This window comes from Anomaloglossus baeobatrachus, chromosome 10, assembly GCF_048569485.1.
Source record: "Anomaloglossus baeobatrachus isolate aAnoBae1 chromosome 10, aAnoBae1.hap1, whole genome shotgun sequence".
NCBI classification, from domain to species: Eukaryota; Metazoa; Chordata; class Amphibia; order Anura; family Aromobatidae; genus Anomaloglossus; species Anomaloglossus baeobatrachus.
Window position 1 is genome coordinate 85,081,664 of NC_134362.1, and position 23,634 is coordinate 85,105,297.

The window sequence follows — 23,634 nt, forward strand, 5'->3', positions numbered from 1 at the left end:
CTCCTGGACGTTGTGTAATTCCAATTCCCTGTACAGGGGTTAAGGGTTCTTGAGATCCTGCCAACTTGGTGGCTAGACCTAGTCTGTCCATGACAGTCATCCTGAGTCTGTGGTCAAGTGCAGACGTTACAGGTGTGAAGGAGGCCTTAGATGGAGTGGCTTAAGTCTGTCCGAGGTACCCTTTTTGGACTACCAGTCTCTGACAAACTTTACACTTTAATTCTCTCAATTCCCAGCTCCAACTTCTAAGGGAGCCGAACTAGACTCTTTGTAATGTTGGATGGAAGTTAGCAGGGCATACAATTGTCACCTTAGGGGTTTAGAAAAGTATTAGCACTCATACTTGACCCTCTCAATGCATTCTGACTTGAAGGATAAGGGATCATTGGGGTCTCTATCAGCTTACACTGAAGGCATAAAGTAGACTGAATGGCTTATGCACTTGTTTGGATTCTGTAACATTTTTTTTTCATCAAGAAAGTGCCATCTTATTCTTTAAATAAAAAAAAAAATGTCTTCTGAATAAAACGATCTAATTTGAAAATAGCACTGCACTGTAAATGAAAAAAATAATTCTAGGATTAATCTAAAAGTGGGATATAAACAAGAATTTATTCCAGAAAAGATATTGATTATTGTGAGGCTCTCAAATGAAAAAATATTGCGAGAATTTGTCTAACTTCATTGTACAGAAAAATGATTTTAATTTAAAATAAATTAGGTTAATTTATTACCAAATTGCGGAGTATTTTATCCTAAAAATACCACACATTTCCAACCACATCTGGAACTAGGACCTGTAATATTGCCTGTTTTATTAGACATCACCTTACAGGATTCTAACTGTATATTGATGACGTCTTTATACACATAACACTGGCCATTGATCTAGCTGACAATGGACTCTTCTTGCGTTATACTTGTATGTTGGTGTTTTTCATGTTTCTGTACGTTACCGGGAGCACATGGGCATCAAGTTCAGCCTTTGTCAGAGCCAGATATGTAATGTTGTGGAATGACATACTGCAGCATGCGGTGGGGAAAAAAAGAGCTATGCTGTGAATTATCCTTCAAGCAACCGCTAAGGGGAGTCTATAGCCGGACCTCCCTCCATGGTTACTATGACAACATAGGGGAGCACAGTCTTTCAGGCTAAGTGTTCAGCTAAAGCAGGTGTCGTATTCCGTATCCAGCTCCCTCCGAGCCCCGGGATTCTAGAAGTGCGGATCCATTTCACTCTATTTCCCATGTAATATCAGCCTGGTTCCTTCTCGTAAACGCTGTTCAGCATCCAGTAGGAAGATGGTTCATCACTCCGGCTCTATACAATGCTTTAAGCAGCAGAAAGGTCAGTGGGATTTTCCTTTTCCCCTATGGTGTGAGCTCTGCATGTCCTTGTGCAGCATGTGCTCCTGATGCTGTTAATTGCAGGGAAGCCAGTGTAATGCAGATGTGTGGGAATCCATCCTCCTCCTCCTCTTCTGCAGGATTCACTCAAACTTGTGCAATGACATTATTCTGCAAATTAAAACTTACTGCATTGAAAGTTCTGCAGCCCGGCTCCCTGTGCTGTCCCTGCCGGGTGTGCAAGGTGTACTTAACCCCGTCAGGGCCTTCCAATCTTAGCTTTTCAGGGGTTAATCCAATACGAAACTCCCAAGAGTATATGTACTCGCTAGTAGTTTCTAATGTGTAGGTGTCCTTGTGAGTCTATGCGTCTGGCTGTAGGTTTACCATACTTACATTATAGAATATTACAAAAATACAATAAAAAGTAATAGCAATAATAATAATTATAAAAATGCAGTGTAGTTTTATTGTTGTAAATTATAGTGCTTTAGTATATCTTATCATGATGATGATGAAAATAATTTTACTGTAATTATTACCTGTCTTACAATAAGTAGATTGTAAAACTTATTAATAATAACAATCATAATCATAATCATCATCATCATCATCATCATCATCATCATCATATTTTAACCTAATCTCATCAAAAATGTTAAAACAAAGTCTGCTACTGTAACCTGTGCTGGTAATAAGAAGTATTGTATTATTATTATTAATATTATTATTTATTTTTGTTAAAGAGAAGTAGTTGCAAAAATACTACTAAAAATTGTAGCCAGTTCTCTTTGTGCCCAATAAGAGTTTTCAGAATGTATCCCTCACCCTGGAGGTTTTTGGACTTCCATAACTTAATTATCAGAAAGATGATAGACAATTATCGGTGAAATTGGCACCTGATTGCCATAAAACCATAGAAACTACAGAATTCATATAAGTAGCTTGGGCATGATGTCCAATCAGATGTACAAAAAAAGAAAGAAAAAATATATATATATGAAAATATAAACTCAACACTTGCTTTTGCTCACAGTTTTGATGAGCTGAATTCAAAGTTCCAAGACTTTTTCTATGTACACAAAAGGCCTTTTTCTCTCAAATGTTGTTTAAAAATTTGTCTAAATCTGTGTTAGTGAGCAAAGGGTCTTTTGTGTGCAAAGAAAAAGTCTTATATCATAAGGCTGCTTTACACGCAACGACATCGCTAACAAGATATCGTTGGGGTCACAGAATTCGTGACGCACATCTGGCATTGTTAGCGACGTCGTTGCGTGTGACACCTACGAGCGACTGCTAACCAAAAAACGGCAAAAATCGTTGATTGTTGACACGTCGTTCCTTTCCTAAATATTGTTGCTCATTTTGGACGCAGGTTGTTCGTCGTTCCTGAAGCAGCACACATCGCTACGTGTGACACCCCGGGAACAACGAACAACAGCGTTTCTGCGTCCTCTGGCAACGAGGTGGGAGTGATGTTAATTCGGCTGCTCTCCGCCCCTTCACTTCTATTGGTGGCCCGCTGTGTAACCTCGCTGTGATGCCGCATGAACCTCCACCTTAAAAAAGAGTTTGTTCGCCGGCCACAGCGACGTTGTTAGGAAGGTAAGTATGTGTGACGCGTACTAGCGATATTGTACACCACGGGTAGGGGTTTCCCCGTGTCGCACGCACGACGGGGGCGGGTGCGATCGCTAGCGATGTCGCAGCGTGTAAAGTGGCCTTTAGAGTCCAGCTCAAGAAAAGTGAGAGCACAGAGCACAAACGAGTGTTGCGTGTGTGTGTGTGTGTGTGTGTGTGTGTGTGTGTGTATGTGTGGCGCCCTGGACTAGCCAGGTCGTCACAGGTACTGCAACAACACACCCCACACCCCGAGATAGGCACATCAGTCAGACACAAATCCTTGTTGCCTCCCTCCAGGGGCTGATGTCCACACCAGGTGGGGTGGAGACAGGCGGTTGGCCCCACCCACTGAGGAGTTCACAGTCCTGGAGGCGGGAAAGGAAGTCAGTTGAGTTAGAGAGGTGAAAGAGAGAGGAGTGAAGTGGTAGTAGAGGAGCAGACTGACCGTGTTCGGGTACGTGGCCCGGGCACCGAGAGCAAGGTTGGCAGACGGTGGTGGCCGTCTGCAGGAGAGGCAGATCGACGCGGAACCGTAGGACCGGGGACGGGCGGTGGCCCACCGGTACCGAACCGGGGAGCGAAGAGAAGCCAGCACAAACCGGCAGGGCCTGCGGACCCCGACCAGGCTTGGAGTCACCGTTAAACAGGTCAAATCCGTTAGTGACCGGAACCCCAGGGGTTTCCAAACAGCCAAGACCCGATTGAAGGCAATTGTCCAAACAGCAACAGGGAAATACAGCTACCGCCACAGCTAGAATTCCCAGGGCCAGAGCCTGCGGGCAAAAGGGCTCCTCCGGCATATATCCACGCTGGGGAGCGGGTTACCGGTGGGAAGCCATCGGGACCGAAGGTACACAAAAGGTGCAGGGAAAGGCAGCCACCACCAACCGTCCGAGAGAAACCACAGCAGCCGGCTGCGGGACCCGTCCATCCAGCCGTTTGTTTTACCAGAGACTCTGCATCTGTTCTTGGCTGAGTGAGTACCACCATGCCATCCGGCACCGCGCTGCCCCCGCGACCCTGCACCTCACCAACCGTATCTCCCCGTCACACCTTATTGGGCCCTGGGACAGCCAACCCCTGCCCACGGAGGGGGAAACAACATCCCAGCTGCTCCCTGCCATCGCTCCTGGGATCCCCGTCACCAGCAGCGGTGGTGCCCCAACCTCACCACAAACCGTGGGTGGCGTCACGGACGAAATCCCCAAACCAAACCACCCCTTTCACTCACGGGCGAGGAGCGCCGCTCGAGTCCCCGGATCCGGCCCACCGCTCGAGCCACCGAGCAGCAGCAGCGCCGGACCCGAGCGCCAGCGAGAGCGCAGCAGTGACGGCTCCCTCCCCGCCCGCGACATATGTAGGTGTAAATATATATATAATATAATATACCACTTTTGTTTTTCCTTCTATTTTTCAGGAACTGAACTCTAAGATCTAAGACTTTTTCTTGTACATGAAAGGTCTTTTTGGTACAAAGAGGCATAGGAAAGTCCTAGATCCTTGAGTTCATATATATTGTATATCAATACTCATCCCTACTGACCAGGAACCAGACCATGTTCTCTCAGTTATTGGTTCTTAGGTGAGACGTGCCCTGGTTCTAGTTTCTGCCAGGGTGCCATGAAGTATCTCTGTCCTCGTCAATATGCTTACATTTAGTGCTGGTGCAGCATACTGAATGTTTGTCCCTGGTGTAAGAACGTCTAGCTATGACAGGTTTCATGTTATATACATGTGCTATCAGTCCCTGTGTAGGATAGACACCGCAGCTTACTACAGTGGAATAATAATTGGCAGTGTTAGAAATCCAGCAGTTTCCCACACACTGCAGCTTCTGTAACCGAACTGTCAGCTAAGCTTAGAAAATAGTGTTAGTAAACTCAGAATTTGTCTTCAGAGTGACAAGCCATGGTAATAACAGAAGGAAAGAAGCTACAGTTATCATAGAAGCACCCGCTCCTACTCTCCGGTTAAAACCACCCGTCACCTGACCACTGTGGCCACTGTTTAGCTGCTTGGTCTGGAGACTGGTGGTTAGGATTGTCATCACTTTCGGTCTGTTGGAGGACTCAACAGGATGTGAGTGGTAGCATCTTTTCTTCTTTTATCAGGATGACTCGCTACTGAAAATTTTAATAATAGACCAGAAAAGCCCTTTAACAGTTAATTCCTCATATTAAGATATTACTTTCAGAGTACATCATTTATTAATAAAAATCCAGATATGTGTCAAATCTTGAACTATCAAATACATTACGAAAAGCAAATGCAGGTTTCACAGGTGTGTCGCAGGTCATAGACAGTTATGTGGTTTCTGGCAACAGGAGGTCAGTGTTTAGCTGCGCAAGATGCTCCCTGACTTTCTATTGTTCCTCTGTTACTATTCATTGTAATAGACAGCTGGGTTTTCATCTCTTCCCCTTTTGGACCCAAAGGAGCCCTCCTTCCACCCATCTGCAGATTATCAGTATTCTCCATGTGCTGAAATACTCCCATCTTCCTGGACATGTGCTGGTGATATTCATTTCATTCAAGCTCTGATTGCACGCAGGTGGCTTGTACTCATCTGTGTATTATTGCTGAACTTCTATCTGAGTCATCTGTAGATAAGTTGTTCATCAATTCTCCCCCTCTCTGTCCTCCTTGTGTCTTCTTTAGTGCTTAGTGGGATTTATGAAGAGCTCATCCCACCCCTTCCCTATTTAGGGCCCAGCACTAGGGATACCTAGGGTCAGGTATCTGGCTTGGCGCATAAGTGCGGAACCTATCTAGGGAGGAGATGGAACCCAGGGACCAGCGGTAGTCATGGTCAGGCATCACCATCTTCCCTTCCCTAGACCCAGGGTTTCCCTTCCTTCTTGCCGTTCGCTTTGTACTTCTCCGTACCTAGTGTGACATTATCACCAGCCATATGCAGAGGAATAGTGCTTGTAAACTGTGGCTAGTGAGGCCTATGCGTCGGTGAAGAAAAGTGTCCCCAAGCATCTGATTTTCTGGCAGAGGGATTGAGCTAGCACTTGTAGGGTATTAGACCCAGGCGAAATACGTTTTCTTGTAGAAGTCAGAAACTCCCCGAGTTCCCATTTTACTACATGTAAGACTCTCAAAGTATTTTCTTTATATTGGTGCCACACTGTCAGAACTCTGCCCACCCCACCAAGCCCAAGGTCTTAGAGAGATGTAAGAGGCACTCGTAAATGGAAGTGAAGAGTTAACATAAACCAGAACCAAGAGTTAAAGTAAAACAAACCCACTATGTGACCAAGCCATAATACTGAATGTCTGATGTATTTTGGCTATAAAATATGGCATCTATATAATTATCAGCTTAATGGGATGATCCTGCCATTTAACCGATCCTGAGAAGAGGCCCATCTGATTGTAGCAGTATGTAGGTCTAATATGAACACCTTCCCTTCAGTACTTCTCTGAGTGTATTGGAAACAGTCATACATAGCGCTTTCTCCAGCAGTGATCACATGTCCATGTCTATGCGCCATTGCTAGAGCAAGAAGAACAGAGAAGCATCACAACGGGAATGACAGGCGATGGATGCAATGCACAGACCTTACTGCAGTCACTAATCATGTCTTTCCTGAGAGCCTACATAGGGGCTGCACACAATATGGTAGGACAACTTTTAAAAGGCTCATTCCTAAAATAGTAAATTATCCCCTAACCAGAGAATAGTATATAATTTACTGATCACTCTGACATCTAGTGATCCTAAGAACGTTACTTTGGAACCTGGGAGCCAGGCTCGGCAGAGCTCCGTCTCGTATAGAGCAGAGATGCACATGCTCAACTCTCTACTACATTCATTGTCTATGAAACTACGGGAGGAAGCCAAGCTAAGCGTTCAGATTCTTCTGGCAGAGCCATTGATTGTAGACCAAGGCTGTGTGCCCACGGGAGTTTGTACCTGCGGATATATCCGCAGGTATGTCTGCAGGTGTCCGCAGCTGCTCCCCGGAATCCGCAGCTATCCATAGCTGCAGTAGTACAGAAAAATAGCTGCGGTAAACCTGCGGACATTCATTCAGCTTACCTGCGGAAATCCCGGCCTCTATCTCCATAGTGGAGGGCCGGGATTTCCAAAGGTAATTCCGCAGAAATAATTGACATGCAATTACGTGTGGCTGCGGGACATCAGCAGCATATTCCGTAGCCGCACATATCTGCAGTATGGACACAGCACTCCCCATGTCCCATAGGATAACATGGGGAGTGTCTGTACTTGCTGAAACCTGCGGATTTATTTGGAAAATCCCGAAAATCCGCAGATTTTCCGCAGAAAAATTCACAGGTTTAAGCGGGCTTTACACGCTACGATTTCGCTACAGCGATCTCGTTGGGGTCACGGATTTTGTGACGCACATCTGGCCGCTGTAGCGATGTCATAGCGTGTGACTCCTAGGAGCGATTTTGGATCGTTGCAATAACGTCCAAAATCGCTCCTCGTTGACATGGGGGTCCGCTGCCAGTTATCGCTGCTGTCGCAGGGGCGAAGTTGTTCCTCGTTCCTGCGGCAGCACGCATCGCTACGTGTGACGCCGCAGGAACGAGGAACATCTCCTTACCTGCCTCCGGCCACAATGCGGAAGGAAGGAGGTGGGCGGGATGTTACGTCCCGCTCATCTCCGCCCCATCACTTTCATTGGGCGGCCGCTTAGTGAAGTCGCTGTGACGCCGAACGAACCGTCCCCTTAGAAAGGAGGCGGTACGCCGGTCACAGCGACGTTGCTATGCAGGTAAGTCCGTGTGACGGGGGTGCCAGATTTTGTGCGCGGCGGGCAGCAATATGCCCGTTTCGCACAAACGATGGGGGTGGGTCGCATGCTAGCGATATCGGGCCGGATATCGCAGCATGTAAAGCCACCCTTAGTCTCCCGTGGACACACAGCCCAAGAGTGCAGCATGAGCACCTCTGCAACGTTTAAGAGAGCTCTGCAAAGCCAATATCGATTGGAGTCAGGTCCCCAGCGAACATACTTTTGGAATAAACCAACAACAACAGTATTTTTTTAAGGGATTGATGCACAAAAAAGGTTGCAAAGATCCAAATACCCTTTCTATGATTATCTATTCTATGGTATAATCTCCTTTGAAGAATGTGTCTTTATTGTACACGTCTGACCATGATCACTTTACATTCTTATTCAAGGGAACATGACGCAGAGACAAAGTCATCAATCACATATTGACTCTTCATTGGGACAATGCTATTTTATGCATGAAATCTATAATGAGGAGACAATATGTGCAGAATCCAAGGAGTCGGAATGAAACTTGACTACATCTTTGTGGGTTTCTCATGTGGAACATTAGAGAAGGGGAAAAAAAGCAGTGATGGTAAAACACAAGACATTTTCATGACTCACAAGCTATATTCCGACTGTGTATGTGGAATAACATAAAGAATCTATTGTCATACGGTGACATGTCCGCCTCTGTGCTAAAATATCTGATGATACCATATGTTGTTGTATTCTGTGTTGCTACAGAATATGGGACATTGTAGAAGCCGCTCAGTTGCTCACGCTCTGCTGCACGCTTGTTCTAGTAATGTCTGTAAGAACTCTGCATCTTCAAGGGTTGCACATCATTTGTCAATGCTAACACAGGACTGGCCACAAAAAGAGACAGAACTTTTTTTCCGTTATGTGTTTTGTACAGGATATCAGGCCATAAATCAAATATGTCTTACAGTAAAACTGTCTTTGTTGCCCATAGCTAATCACCCAGAGCTCAGCTTTTACTTCACCGGACAGATTTGGGAACTGAATAAGGCTCATCATATTCTTTTCCTGTCAGTTGAATGGTACTTGTGGAGGAATATAGGGTGGTGTGTGTGTTCAAGGTGTCATATTTGATTTCACAATCAATTGTACTAGTGGCCAAGTTAAATAAATTGTCACAACGTGACTGTAGAACACCAAAAGACAAGGGATAATATGTTGTCCCTCACGCTAGGGGTCCCCATGCTATCCCTAAATTCAGGTTTACCCCTAATGGTGGAGATGCCTGAGTTCTATGTCTCGCTAAGCTCCTGCCAAGAACTGATGTGATTCTCCTCTCCCACCAAGTAGTGAAGGGGCAGGAGAGATGGAAACACAGAATAAGATAGACAGGTGACAACCAAACCCCTGACACACTGCAAACACATAGAAACTAATAATGAGACACAGGAAAAAAACAAGAGCAGGAAGGTAGTGACAAAAAGACAACAAGGGTTAGCTCGACAACCGTACACAGCAACAAGTACTACAACCACCAGTTAATCTGGATCACAACACCTCAACAGACCAGCTAAGATAAACTATAGCTGGTACTAATGAAGATGTCCAGCCAGCATAAATAGGAGGGCAGCAGATGCAATTGGCTCCCCCACAACATGTGATCAAAGATGACTCACACGCCGACCAGCAGATATTAACTCTTGCTAACCTGCCAATGAACTACTAATCTGTTGGCCCGCGCTGATTACAGACCTCAGTGAAGTGATCAGGCGGAGTATCAGAATCAGTAGACTGAACAGATCCCACCGCCACCATGATAGTCGGCAATGCTTGTAAAAACCTCTGTGTGACATAAACATTGGTCAGTTTTTCTGGTCAATTTGTGGTTCTTTCTGTTTCAGTATAAAGCAGAATACATGGTTTAATGGCCAAAGTAGCGTAAAACAGGATCTGAAGCTGATGTTGAAAGAAAAAAATAACCACACTTGGACACTCATAGTTTTTTCAGACATCCAGTGGATTGTTTTGAGAAGAGCAATGAAACAATGAAATTTTTTTAGCAGAACTAAACATTGTGTTCTGAAATACTTTAACTTGAAGCCATACATCAGTGTCAGTTGTGCAAGAGCTAAATGAGGGGGATAAAGAGAAGCATGTGGCTACAGGATACGATTATCTGGGCCAGTTGTAATGCATCATGTGAGATGAAGCGTGGCTTCATCTAAACCAATGTGTTAATTTGATAATCAGTAGGTTCTGGTAACACAGAAAAATCCCATGATCTATACTATAAGCAGCTTTATGATGCAAAAATCAACGTTTGGTGCATTAATTGCAGGCCCAGTAATGTTTCATGAAAATGTGACAATGCTCTGTACATGGACATTTTACAGCTATTCGTTGGACCGTTATATGATGATATGCGTATTTATGCCAACTATGTGCAGCATTCACAGAAGAACGTATGATGAGCCTAAGATTCTTGTCTCCATGGTCAGAAGACCTCCTGGCATGACACTTTTATCTATAAAGTTAGATGAAGGATAGGGTTCAGAACATTCATTCTCAGACAGTGTCTGAAATGCATTGTAAATAGTGAACATGTTTAGATTGAATGGGTTTAAATGTAGAGCATAAAAGAGTATTCTAACAGCTTTCATGGTCCTAAAAATCAGATGTGGGTCACATTATAAGGACCTTAAACTTCAGTACTTAAAAAATGAGTCTGCTAGGAGCAACAGTTATATTTTTTAAAGTTACCAAATCTGTGTGTATATATCTATATATATACATATATATATATATATATATATATATATATATATATATATATATAGCTGTACTATCCGGCTTCGCCTGGGTTAATAACTGCTGTTAACAAAATAGAATGTATTAACAATGATGTATTCTGCAAACAAAAACCACAAAACAAATAGATAGAAATGTAATTATTAAATTGTTGCCTATATTAACCAATCAGAGCTCAGATTAATTAACTGTAGCAAAATAGAAGCTAAGCTGTGATTGGTTGCTATTGGCAGCCTGATAAATCTCCAGGCAACAGAAAGCCCTCCCCCTGACAATATATATTAGCTCACACATACACAAAATAGACAGGTCATGTGACTGACAGCTGCCGTATTTCCTATGTGGTACATTTGTTGTTCTTGTAGTTTGGCTGCTTATTAATCAGATTTTTATTTTTGAAGGATAATACCAGACTTGTGTGTGTTTTAGGGCGATTATGTGGCGAGGATGGTGTATGTGTGAAATGTGTGCTGAGGGTGGTATATGTGTTCAAGTACGTGGTAGTGTGTGGTGCATTTTGTGTGTGTGTTCATATCCCCAAGTGTGGTGAGTATCCCATGTCCAGGGCCCCACCTTAGCAACTGTATGGTATATACTCTTTGGCACAATGTAATTATAATGTCTGTCTCCCCCTCTGTATATATTTCTCTGTCTCTCTCTCTATCTCTTTCCCTTTCTGTCACTTTCCCTTTCTGTCTCTTTCCCTGTCTGTCTCTTTCCCTCTCTTTCCCTGTCTGTCTCTTTCCCTGTGTCTGTCTCTGTCTCTTTGTCTGTCTCTTAACCTGTCTCTCTCTTTCTCTCTCTTTCCCTGTCTGTCTTTGTCTGTGTCTATCTCTTTGTGTCTGTCTCTTACCCTGTCTGTCTGTTTCTTACCCTGTCTGTGTCTGCCTCTTTCCCTGTCTGTGTCTGTCTCTTTACCTGGCTGCATTGTGACACGCCAACACTCCATATAAGGGCATGGCTGCGCATTCTTCTGAAGTTCTGGCTGCACTGTGGCTCCCAGCTCCATTCACTTTAATGGAGGCAGGTTTTTTGGCAAATAACTGTAAAGCGCGGGGTTAAAATTTCCACTCAAAACATAGCCTATGACGCTCTCGGGGTCCAGAAGTGTGAGTGTGGAAAATTTTGTGGCTGTAACTGCGACGGTGCAGATGCCAATCCCAGACATACACAAATACACACATACATACACACATTCTGCTTTATATATTAGACTAGCTGTACTACCCGCCTTCGCCCGGGTTAATAACTGCTGTTAACAAAATAGAATGTATTAACATTCCCGGGATGGAATATATAAATAGAATATATTAGCGTCCGGGATAGTAAATGTCTCTGTTTCTCTCCCATTCTCTGTCTGTCTCCCCCTCTGTATATATCTTTTTGTCTCTCTCTATATCTTTGTCTGTCTGTCTCTTTCCCTGTCTCTCTCTCTCTATCTTTGTCTGTCTGTCTGTCTGTCTCTGACTGTTTCTGTCTCTTTCTCCGTCTGTCGCAATCTCTTTCCGGGTCTGTCTATCTATCTGTCTCTTTCCCTGTCTGCCTCTTTCCCTCTCTTTGCCTGTCTGTCTGTTTCCCTGTGTCTGTCTCTGTCTCTTTGTCTGTCTCTTTACCTGTCTGTGTCTGTCTCTTAACCTGTCTCTCTTTCCGTCTCTTTCCCTGTCTGTCTCTTTCCCTGTCAGTCTGTCTCTTTGTCTGTGTCTGTCTCTTTGTGTCTGTCTCTTACCCTGTCTATGTCTGTTTCTTACCCTGTCTGTGTCTGCCTCTTTCCCTGTCTGTGTCTGTCTCTTTCCCTGGCTGCATTGTGACACGCCAACATTCCATATAAGGGCGTGGCTGCACATTCTTCTGAAGTTCTGGCTGCACTGTGGCTCCCAGCTCCATTCACTTTAATGGAGGCAGGTTTTTGGTGAATAACTGTAAAGAGCTGGGTTAAAATTTCCCCTCAAAACATAGCCTATGATGCTCTCTGGGTCCAGAAGTGTGAGTGTGCAAAATTTTGTGGCTGTAGCTGCGACGGTGCAGATACCAATCCCGGACATACACACACACATACACACATTCAGCTTTATATATTAGATATACACACATATCTGTGATTATTAATGTGAATAGTAATTTTAATCCACATAGTGTCCCTATGACAGGGTTAAAGGGGTGTTTTCATGATATTTAATTGCTTTACTTTTTTGAAAAGCATGAAACTAAGCATATTTGCTGTTGACTTGCTTTTGCTCTCTGCTTTGAATTTCATGTTGTAAGAACTTTTATTTTACATAGTTTTCAGCTTGTTTCCAAGAAGATCAACCACCAGAGCATGGCCGAGGATGACATTAGTTAAATTCCAGTCAACTCCTGTTATGCCAGGCTGTTGATTTCTATTTAGTAGTTAGCTGCTCACCTCAATCCCCCTCAATCTAAGCTCCTGACCAAGCTGCTATTAGTCCTGCAAAAATACAATCCGTCACTCCCTAATATTGGCATTTTCTAGAAAAATTCTCTTAATCCCTGTTGATTTGTTGAAAGTGCTTGTAATTTCGATATTCAAATACAGTAATAACACTTTAGATTGCAGAATAAACACTAACAGGCAGTTACTGTGTTAGAATTGCCTACACTTAACAGTAGGATGAAGTTACTGAATCAGAACTGTCACTCAAAGTGGAATGGCCACCTCACAACAAGGAAGTAAGCAGACTGGAGAGCTGTATGCTACTCAAGACACAACTTGAGAATAACTCTTTAAGCACTAACAGTGTCAAAGCATAGGCGGTAATTTTTATCACAGGAGTACAGAATTGGTACTCTTTGGATTTTGGCAGTACTCATTATTTTTATAATGGCGGGGAGCTGCTCATCAAATGTGACCAATTTGATCAATGTTAATTGATTAAAATCCATTTTCTAATCTTCACGTGCTCTATACATAATAAATATGAGCACATGATGGTGCATATGGACAATAAGTTTTATGAAAGCAATGAGTATCTTGTGAAGTGTCAGATGAATGAGATGTAGCATGTAACTTCTACAGTTAGCAAGTTGTCAGTTTCAACCTTGGTAAATACTTTCCTCTTTTGTTTTTTGTTTTTTTTTTAATTCTAGTTGCTTTTTAACACTTAGATGGCACTAATTACTTCACTGTGACTCTTTATTTGTAAACTATATTATTGGATTATCACAAACTGTTGAGAACTTATCTATACTTATATGCATGAATATACAGTCATATGAAAAAGTTTGGGCACCCCTATTAATGTTAACCTTTTTTCTTTAACAATTTGGGTTTTTGCAACAGCTATTTCAGTTTCATATATCTAATAACTGATGGACTGAGTAATATTTCTGGATTTAAATGAGGTTTATTGTACTAACAGAAAATGTGCAATCCGCATTTAAACTAAATTTGACAGGTGCATAAGTATGGCACCTCAACATAAAAGAGACATTAATATTTTGTAGATCCTCCTTTTGCAAAAATCACAGCCTCTAGTCGCTTTCTGTAGCTTTTAATAAGTTCCTGGATCCTGGATGAAGGTATTTTTGACCATTCCTGTTTACAAAACAATTCCAGTTCAGTTAAGTTTGATGGTCGCCGAGCATGGACAGCACGCTTCAAATCATCCCACAGATTTTCAATGATATTCAGGTCTGGGGACTGGGATGGACATTCCAGAACATTGTAATTGTTCCCCTGCATGAATGCCTGAGTAGATTTGGAGCGGTGTTTTGGATCGTTGTCTTGCTGAAATATCCATCCCCTGCGTAACTTCAACTTCGTCACTGATTCTTGCACATTATTGTCAAGAATCTGCTGATACGGAGTTGAATCCATGTGACCCTCAACTTTAACAAGATTCCCGGTGCCGGCATTGGCCACACAGCCCCAAAGCAAGATGGAACCTCCACCAAATTTTACTGTGGGTAGCAAGTGCTTTTCTTGGAATGCCGTGCTTTTTTGCCTCCATCCATAACGCCTTTTTGTATGACCAAACAACTCAATCTTTGCTTCATCAGTCCACAGGACCTTCTTCCAAAATGTAACTGGCTTGTCCAAATGTGCTTTTGCATACCTCAGGCGACTGTTTGTGGCGTGCTTGCAGAAACTGCTTATTTTGCATCACTCTCCCATATAGCTTCTCCTTGTGCAACGTGCGCTGTATTGTTGACCGATGCACAGTGACACCATCTGCAGCAAGATGATGCTGCAGGTCTTTGTAGGTGGTCTGTGGATTGTCCTTGACTGTTCTCACCATTCTTCTTCTCTGCCTTTCTGATATTTTTCTTGGCCTGCCACTTCTGGGCTTAACAAGCACTGTACCTGTGTTCTTCCATTTCCTTACTATGTTCCTTACAGTGGAAACTGACAGTTTAAATCTCTGAGACAATTTTTTGTATCCTTCCCCTGAACAACTATGTTGAATAATCTTTGTTTTCAAATCATTTGAGAGTTATTTTGAGGAGCCCATGATGCTACTCTTAATAGGATATTCAGATAGGAGAACAACTTGCAAGTGGCCACCTTAAATACCTTTTCTCATGATTGGATACACCTGCCTATGAAGTTCAAAGCTCAGTGAGGTTACAAAACCAATTTAGTGCTTTAGTAAGTCAGTAAAAAGTAGTTAGGAGTGTTCAAAACAAGAAATTGATAAGGGTGCCCATACTTATGCACCTGTCAAATTTAATTTAAATACAAATTGCACATTTTCTGTTAGTACAATAAACCTCATTTCAATCTGTAATTATGTCGATATTTTCTAGTAAAGAGCTATCCAGGAAAATATGGCATACTGCTTATAACAGAAGTGCATAACCTAGTTAACAATTTGGAAAAAATCTTTGGATATATACTGTACAAGTGATGCAACATACATACCATTATAACAATGAAACATGCAGCCATTTTCATGATCTGGCTTTTCAGTTAATAAATTAAAACAATTTTAGTTGCTTATTGTAACTCCCTTAGTGGCAACAATCCAGTCCGGCCACTGCTGCTATGTCCACCATTACGGCCGAACCTATGATACTGGCTGCTGCTGCTCTTACTATCAAAGACTATTTGTGTCCATACCTCTAGCGCCAGCTGCCGAGGTACCGGGATCCCCTGGGGTTGCCCTTGTTGGCTACCTACCAGCACTAGCCTATTTCCACCAACAGTTGCTTTAGTGAAGACTCAGTAGCTGTTGAGGTATACTTCTCAGGGCCAATGATCGGTGCCTTGGTCCAGAGGATCCACTGACGCTTTGCTCGCACCATGAGCACTATACTTTATAAAAATTGAAAACAGCAAGAAACCACTCAAAATTCCTCTGTAATCTCAAAGAAACATTGTAACCAATTACCAGGACAGGATTACCAGGACAGGAATAACTGGATATGGTGTGAAAGGAGGCCAGAAGGTTGAAAGATGCTTACATAATGGTAGAGAACTTTGTAATTCAGACCTGGACAAATAGCAGCTGCAACAATTAATAAGGACCAATGCAATAGCTAAGGAAAAAGACGTTGACCACACATCCAAATATCATCAGTTGATCTAATGCTGCTAGACAAAAATGTATATACCTTAACATGTGGTTCTTAGTTTAATATTCTGATCAGACGGTAAGAAGCCCACTGCCATGTCACAGCGAACCTGAGTGGATCCCCCTCTTATTTATGCCTTAAAAGGTGGGCAACTGTGTGCCAACCACCGCCACAGTGAAAGTGCACCAGCAGGGCAGGTGACCTGGTGCCTCACCGCACCCATGTTGTAGGGCAGAGTCCCCATGACTCCAGGCCACACCACCCCACAGATGCAAAACCACCGCAACAATAGTTGTACCGCCCCTGCGTCAGCAGCCTTATGCTGCTGCTCGGATCCGGATCCGCGGTGGCTCGAGGGGTCTATGGACCCGGGGGTCGGGGTCGCGCGGCGACTCTGAATAAAAGGGGGGATATTTACAAAGGCTTGTAAGAACAGTTCATGATGCTACCCGTGGTGCGTGGTAAGGTGTAGTACCACCGCTGCAATGGGAAGTACCCGGTGGTGATGGTATGGTATCTGCAGCAAGATGTTTAACCCCTCCACAGGTAGGGGGGATGCCCCGGGACTTGGCGTTTGTTGCAGGGAGGTGCCGTTGGGATGGTCAGGGATCGTTTTAGTACTCACTCAGTCCAATAATGCTGACGCCGACAACCGTGGTAAACAAAAGTTCGTAGTACCGCTGCAGCAGGGAGGGAGCATGCCTGGATCCCATGCCCGATGGTGTTGCTTGTTAGCCTGTGGCCTTTTCCGTGGCACCTTTCTCTAAATCGTCCCTCCAGCTTAGAACTAATGGGTCCCACTTACCAGTATGGCTAACTGGGTGAGCTTGCTCTCAGGGTTCACGCTTGGGATTTTCTGGACTACATAGTGGGAAAGTCCTATCCCTCTCGTTGCGCTAGTACCCCAATTTTGAAGCGGGTGGAGAACGGTTCTTGAAGGCTCCATCCTCGTTTGGTAAATTGTCAAGACGCTTGAAGCTCCTTCTCGACCTAGGGCCCACGTACCCCGTCGTGCCCTGGCCCCTGCCCGGTGATGGCACAAGGCCGCCGGCTGTCCTCCTCGACAGACCGTGCCCCTTGTCATGATCCCCCTGCGACCGGGGTCCAGCTCCTACCAGGCCCAGACCAACGTCTGCCACCTAGTAACCAAGGAGCCCAGCTCCTGACCTCCTCTCACTTTCACCTCCAACACTACACTGTTCTGCTCCTGACACTCCTGACCTCCCCTTACCAACCCCCCAAGTTGGCGACCCTATTCCCTTCAAGTCAGCCACTGGTGTGTCTGGTGGGTGTGGTGCAGAGTGTTCCTAGGATTTTAGTAGCCTGTTCTTAGCAACACCAAAGGCCAGTGTGGTGCCCCTGAGGCTTCCGTCACCACAGAGACATTGCACCTCAGCCAGAGGTGTGATGTCCCATCCTAGGAAAGGACAAGGGTACATACCGGTTCACAGGCAAATTCACCCTACACCTATTGTCAGGCATATTTTGGGATCGGAGATAGTGGCAGCTACCCCCATGCTGTATTCAGGGGGGCCGTAAGACCCATCTCTTCTCCCATAGGGTGGGGCCTAGCAACAAGGAAAGTGGGAAGAGCCAACTGAAAGGGAGAGTAGAAACAGGAAGTTCAAGTTCAGTGAGAGTCGGGAGGGAGAGGGAGAAGGAGAGGGAGGTAGTTACCTCAGGAGAGTGGAGAGAAAGTGACTGAGAGAGAAGTTTCCTGGTGGAGATCCTGGGGCCCGGCTAGGTACAGGTGACACCACAGACAGAGAAGAAAGGATTCCAGTGCCACGGAAGGGCTTATTAGCTCGTGGCCTGTTCCACTAGAAGATCGGGTGGAGGGATCTGGCTGCATTCGGGGTTCGGTCCCCAGACAGAGGGAAGAAAGACATTTCCTCATAAAGTGACACCGAGGCCCAGGGTGGTTGCAAGCGCCCAGGGCCACAACCTGCCGTAGATCCCCTGGGAAGAGGGCAAGATTCCAGTCAGGCAAGCCCCCTTGACCAGATTCTATGGTAGGGGTCGAGACAAATTCATCTATCAAAGTCAAGGCTGTGAACTCAGTCGAGGAAAGAGACATAAAGGTGGTGCACCGGTATTAACCCTAAGAATTACCGGGATCGGCGGAGGTCCCTGACAGTGGATCCCAGCATACCATTGGGCATCTGGTTTGTCGACACCTGGCCCCAGGAACAGTGGGTAAAAGACCTTGAAACTGAAACTCTGGTGTTGCCTCCCTTTTATTCTACACTGCACCACCATTGCATAGACTTTCATAAGCACCAACGGTTGCCCCGGGGTACTGCTCCACCTGTGGGGAGCAGAACCATCCCAGCTGCCATCACATCGGCCCCGGAGGCCCTATTCAGCAGCGGCGGCTCCATAGCCGCAATCCACAGGTGGTGTCATAAATATTATCATAAACTTTATAATCACCACCCCCACAGCCGTCATATTAATTGACTCCACCAGGGTCACGGAGTCGGGCCCCGCCACCGCTGACTACCCTGGACTGGTCCGGCCTGACACCGAGTCACCTAAGGCCCTGTAGTGGGCGAGTCACCAGGGACTCGTAACCAAGGAGGAGGTGGATACTGTGCAGAAGGGCAGATTGCACAATACCCTGTGATGACTTGATAGGCCAGGGCATCACATAGCCACCACACAGCACCAACACCCTGTGAAAGGAGCTGGACAGCTAACCTTCCACAAGCTTCCAGACTGTGAACCTCAATAAGGACCGACACCTCAAGGAGGTAAAAAAAGGAAGATAACCAATAATAAATGCAAAATATATTTTCCCAGTGAAACTTAGAACATTTCATGCACTCTTTATGGATAGTGCTTTACCAAATGAAGGTCTGGATTGGGTAATAACACAGTGGTTCTCCCACTGGTGTCATACACTGCCAACTGATTATGTAATATCCTGCATAAGGTGTAACTCAAGGGAAAACGTATCACTTTCTATAGTAGTATGCTATGGAACAAAGAAAATAAAATATAGTTGCAAGAGAACTTTTTGATTGAGCAGTCCATATCAAGCGAAAGAAACTTCAAATGTTATTACAAAAGGGCAATGCCACCGGGGTGTGCGGAGTAATGATGCAGACGTTTGGCAGTTACACCACAAGTAATGTATCTCAGGTGCCAAAAATACTAAATATACTGTAAACTTATGTAAAAGAGCAAAATAAAGCCTGGCTTGTATACAACTCACCACATTATTGTAATTCCATTTTTACAAAGCTCTCTAGGCCAGAATTGTGTTGTATAGGAAACCGTAATTTCAACATTGCATCCCACAACATTTAACATGGCACTAAGTATATCTTTGGATCATGCCAGGCTCTGATTTGTGCCCGCTGCCAGTATTTTCCAAGCAGTTCCAGTGCTCATTGGCAAAAATTCCATTGTAATTTTGTTATGGAACAAAAACACATTAAACCTCTTATGTGTGCACAACATAATCCTCGACATGAGTCCAATAATCCTCTGACAGCAGAGAACATTAAATGAGCATACAATAGCTGGTGGGTGGCATCGCTGCTCAGCTCTACAGCCTTACATGGCTTGTTATGGGGCAGCATTACTGGTGCACAACTAACTTCTGCCACTTGAGAATCAATCATTGATGATCACATGGTCGATATTTGCAGGGAAGAAAATTAGAAGATAAGACAAATTTGTAATTTGAGATTTTTGCTATTTCTTTAGGTATTATTTCTTTATTGCAGTTTTAAAATATAAATGTTCCAAGACCAGTAGGAAAAAAAATAACTAACTTTCTTCCAGCCGCCCATCTAAAAAAAATAACAAAATTTATTAATAGATCCATTCTTTTAAATGACTATACAGATAGAGACAGCCTGGATTGCCTGCCCAAAAGGGGCTCAAGGGAGGGCAACATGACTAAGAAGGAACGCTAGGCCTGACAGATAGCAAAGGGTTAAGGTGTAATGCATTTTGTGCGGGAAAATTTTGAGGCGGAGTTATAGGGGTTGTGGGGCCATGGGATTGGTCAGGGGGAGGTCAGTTATAGTGAGAATATATAGGGCAGGGATGTGGGGTGGGGTGGGCATTCGGTGCCAGCAGGCATCTGGAATCATTCCACCCTATTTTTTGGGACTTCTGGAGGTCGACTCGGACAGGCGAAAAGGATTGACTTTGTTGCAGCAGTCGGCAGAAAGGAGGGGGGTATTTGAAGTCGGTGGATTGCACAAAGAGCGGAAGAAGAACCCAGTGCAGGAACGGGTTACCCCTGGTCGTGCAATGGAATACTTGGTTAAGGTGGATCCCTGTTGTGTTGCGTCATAGTGGGACATGTTAATGTGGGTTAACGTGGGTCCCTGCTGGGCTGGATCCCAGCGGGACATTGGTTGGGCAACACTTGGCTGGGTGTCCTTGAACCAGTGTGGTGCGGCTGAGGGCACATGGTGGAGCTGGGGTTGCAATCATGCACATCGGGACTCTTCACTTACCCTCCTCCTTTGCTGGTGGGTATGTTTTATGGAGTTATTACCTTGTTTATGAATGATATGTTACTGACTGTTGTTAACAAATGGGGCTGCTTTGGCCTTTTACATCCAATGTCACGCAGTCTTTGTGTCTTGCTTTAGGATAAGAAATTGGAAAAGTCATGTTTCTGCTCTTAAACTAGAAAAACCAACTGTCAATATTCATTCCAAGTATACAATTTAGGAGAAAGAAGCAAAATCTCTTCCTTGCCTTATCTCTCCCCACAATCCCATTGTCTTCTGTTCCTTCTTTGACACGTATTTGAAGTGAGGGTTTCCACACTTGGAGAAGGTACTAAAAATCATGCCTGATGGTTCTAGCTAAATTATTGTTTTTCACATAAAAAGAAATTCTTAAATAAATGGATCTTGAAACATCAACTCTTATTAATTAACATTTTGATACCATAATGATCTGCATAGGGCTGCACATGCCACAAGTGTTTCTGTAAGGCAGTGTAGAAAGGATTGTAGTGCATCTTAGAAATTAGCGGATCATTTAAAATTTGAATTCACTGACTTTGCCAAATTTTTCCCCCAAATTTTTTTCGGTGAATAAATTTGTATGAATCTCAGTACTGGAAAGCTTATAATTGCTAGGAAAATACATGGTGGGGAGAGTGATAGACCGATCCCTACTGATCATAAATGCTTATGTTCTACAGGAAAGAGAGAGAGAGAGTATTACGCTGACCATAAGAGCTTTCACTCTACATGTTAGTGTGACGCCCTGGACTAGCCAAGTAGTCACAGACATAACAACACACACACCCCCTCCCCTGGATAGTTCACACCAGTCAGACAAAAACCCTTGTTGCCTCCCTCCAGGGTCTGATGTCCACACCAGGTGGGGCGGAGCCATGCAGTTGGCCCCACCCACCGAGGAGTTCACAGGCCTGGAGGCGGGAAAAGTGACAGATTAAGTTTGGAGTTGAAAGTGAGAGGTCAGAAACTGTTGGTGTCTGGGTAGGGGCCCAGACACAAACAGCAAGGTTGGCAGACGGTGGTGGCCATCTGCAGGTGTTAGTGGATCTCTGTGGAACCGCAGGACCAGGGTCGTGCGGTGGCCCGCCAGTACCGAACCGGGGAGTGGAGTGAAGCTAAGCACAAAGGCAGGGCCATCGGACCCCGACTAGGCTTGGAGCCGCCGACAACGGTTAAATCCGAAAGTGACTGGGACCCCAGGGGTTTCCCAACAACCAAGACCCGACAGAAGGCAACAGTCCACACCGTGAGGATACACAGCCACCGCCATAGGCTAGAGATCCAAGGGCCAGCGCCTGAGGGCAAAACGGGCTCCTCCGGTACCTATACGCCGGGGAGCGGACTACCGGTGGGCAACCACAGGAGTCAGAACAATCTAACAAAGTGCAGGGAAAGACAGCCACCATCACCCTGTCTGGGGAGAGCACAAACACTGCAGCCGGCAGCGGGACCCATCCATCCAGCCGTTTGGTTTACCAAAGACTCTGTGCATCTGTGTCTGAATGAGTACCACAGTGCCATCCGGCACCGCGCCGTGCTGCCCCTGCAGCCCTGCACCTCAGCCATCCAACCTACCCGCTACACCACCGGGCCCCGGGATCACCAACCCCTACCCACGGAGGGGACAACATCCTAGCTGCTCCCGACCATCGCTCCCGGGATCCCCGTCACCAGCAGAGGTGGTGCCCATCATCACCACGACCCTTGGTTGGCGTCACGAACTATCTCTTAAAACAAACTACCCCCTTTTCACTCGTGGGTGAGGAGCGCTGCTCGAGTCCCCGGGTCCGGCCCTCCGCTCGAGCCACCGAGCAGCAGCCGCGGACCCGAGCGTAGCGAGCGCGGCCCCTCCGCCCGCGACAACTTGGCGTCACGAACAGGATAGAACCAATCTACCTACCGGTAGAAGTGCACCTTGCAGTCCCCGCCGGCGGCGTCTGGCCGAAAAATTTGAAGTTCCGCCATCTTTGGCGCGAAGATTTCCCGCTCGAGCGTCTTCCCCGAGCAGGGAAGGCGCAAAAGTGAGGCCCCGCCCCCAGAATAAGGTAGTGCTAGAAAGAACCAAGGGGGGGATGGGTGAAGGCCTGCCTCATGTAACCGAAGGTATAAAGAGCAGGGACGCCAGGACTCTGCTACATATCCGGTTCCTGGAAGCACAAGCGCTAACATGTCCGTCCCGTCCGGCAATGCTGAGATCCCAGAGCCCAGGCCAGGAACAGCGGCGTGGGTGGAGGCCCGGACCGCGCAAATGTGCTGCCGCCTGCAGGCCCAGTTCCGATTCCTAATTGAGCGGTGGGTGGCCGAAATGGAGGAGGTGGCGGCGGCCGTGCAGAGACGCGAGGTGGAGACAGTGCTGGAAGAGCGGGTAAGCGACCCACGCCCCTGTGTCCCTGAAAGACCGGTCGCTGCGGCTGAGGGGCCCGGTCTGCGTCCGTTCACCCTGCTGCCTCCCCCGCCATCCGCACCGGCTGTTGCTGCCCCGCCACTAGGCCTGCTGCCCCCGACATCAGTAGTGGAGTTCAGCCCGTCCGCCCTGGAGGACCAGGCTGTAGGCGCTACTCGTGAATGGCCCGCACCCCTCCCGCTGCCATGGAAGATCCCGCGGGAGGTGCCCGTCTGCGACAAGAAGCCGTCGGCCCTGGAAGTGGCCGCACCCGAGACCGTCCCGGCTCCAGCAGTCCGTCCAGCTACAGGAGAGGTGGAAGCCGAGAACCAAAAGGCCCAGTAGGTGAGGCCTGCTGTCTCAAAACTCCATGCCTTGGCTGAGGCTGCGCTAGGTCGCCGCTGCAAAGCAGCAGCCCAGGCCGCGTCACCACAGGACCCCCAAAAAGAGTACCGGTCATGGCCGGTGTGGGGGAGGTCCAGCGGGACCCGACCCACGCGCAGGGGCACGCAAACGCCCCCTACTGGGACAAGGAGCCGAGCCCGCTGGGCCGTGAAATTGCCGCCAGAGAGCAGCAGAGGGCCGAAGTGCTGGCACGCGTCATAAAAGAGAAAGACAATCTCCGCAACGCCACCTTTTGGGTGCGGGGCTCGGTGTACGGGGCCCAGGTGAGACGGTTTGATCCTCAGCGGGGATACGGCTT

General features: G+C 46.0%; 1 protein-coding gene across 2 annotated transcripts in view; it reads left to right on the forward strand.

Annotated features, from left to right (window-relative positions):
- Positions 1-1,096: 1,096 nt before the first annotated feature.
- The window catches only part of ANO3 (anoctamin 3), a 680,216-nt gene continuing 657,678 nt past the window's right edge, over positions 1,097-23,634 (forward strand). For both annotated transcript variants that reach the window (XM_075325490.1, XM_075325493.1), the window contains exon 1: positions 1,097-1,348. In XM_075325490.1, the coding sequence (XP_075181605.1) occupies positions 1,303-1,348 (46 nt within the window). In that variant the 5' untranslated portion in view covers positions 1,097-1,302. The remainder of the gene's footprint in view (positions 1,349-23,634) is intronic.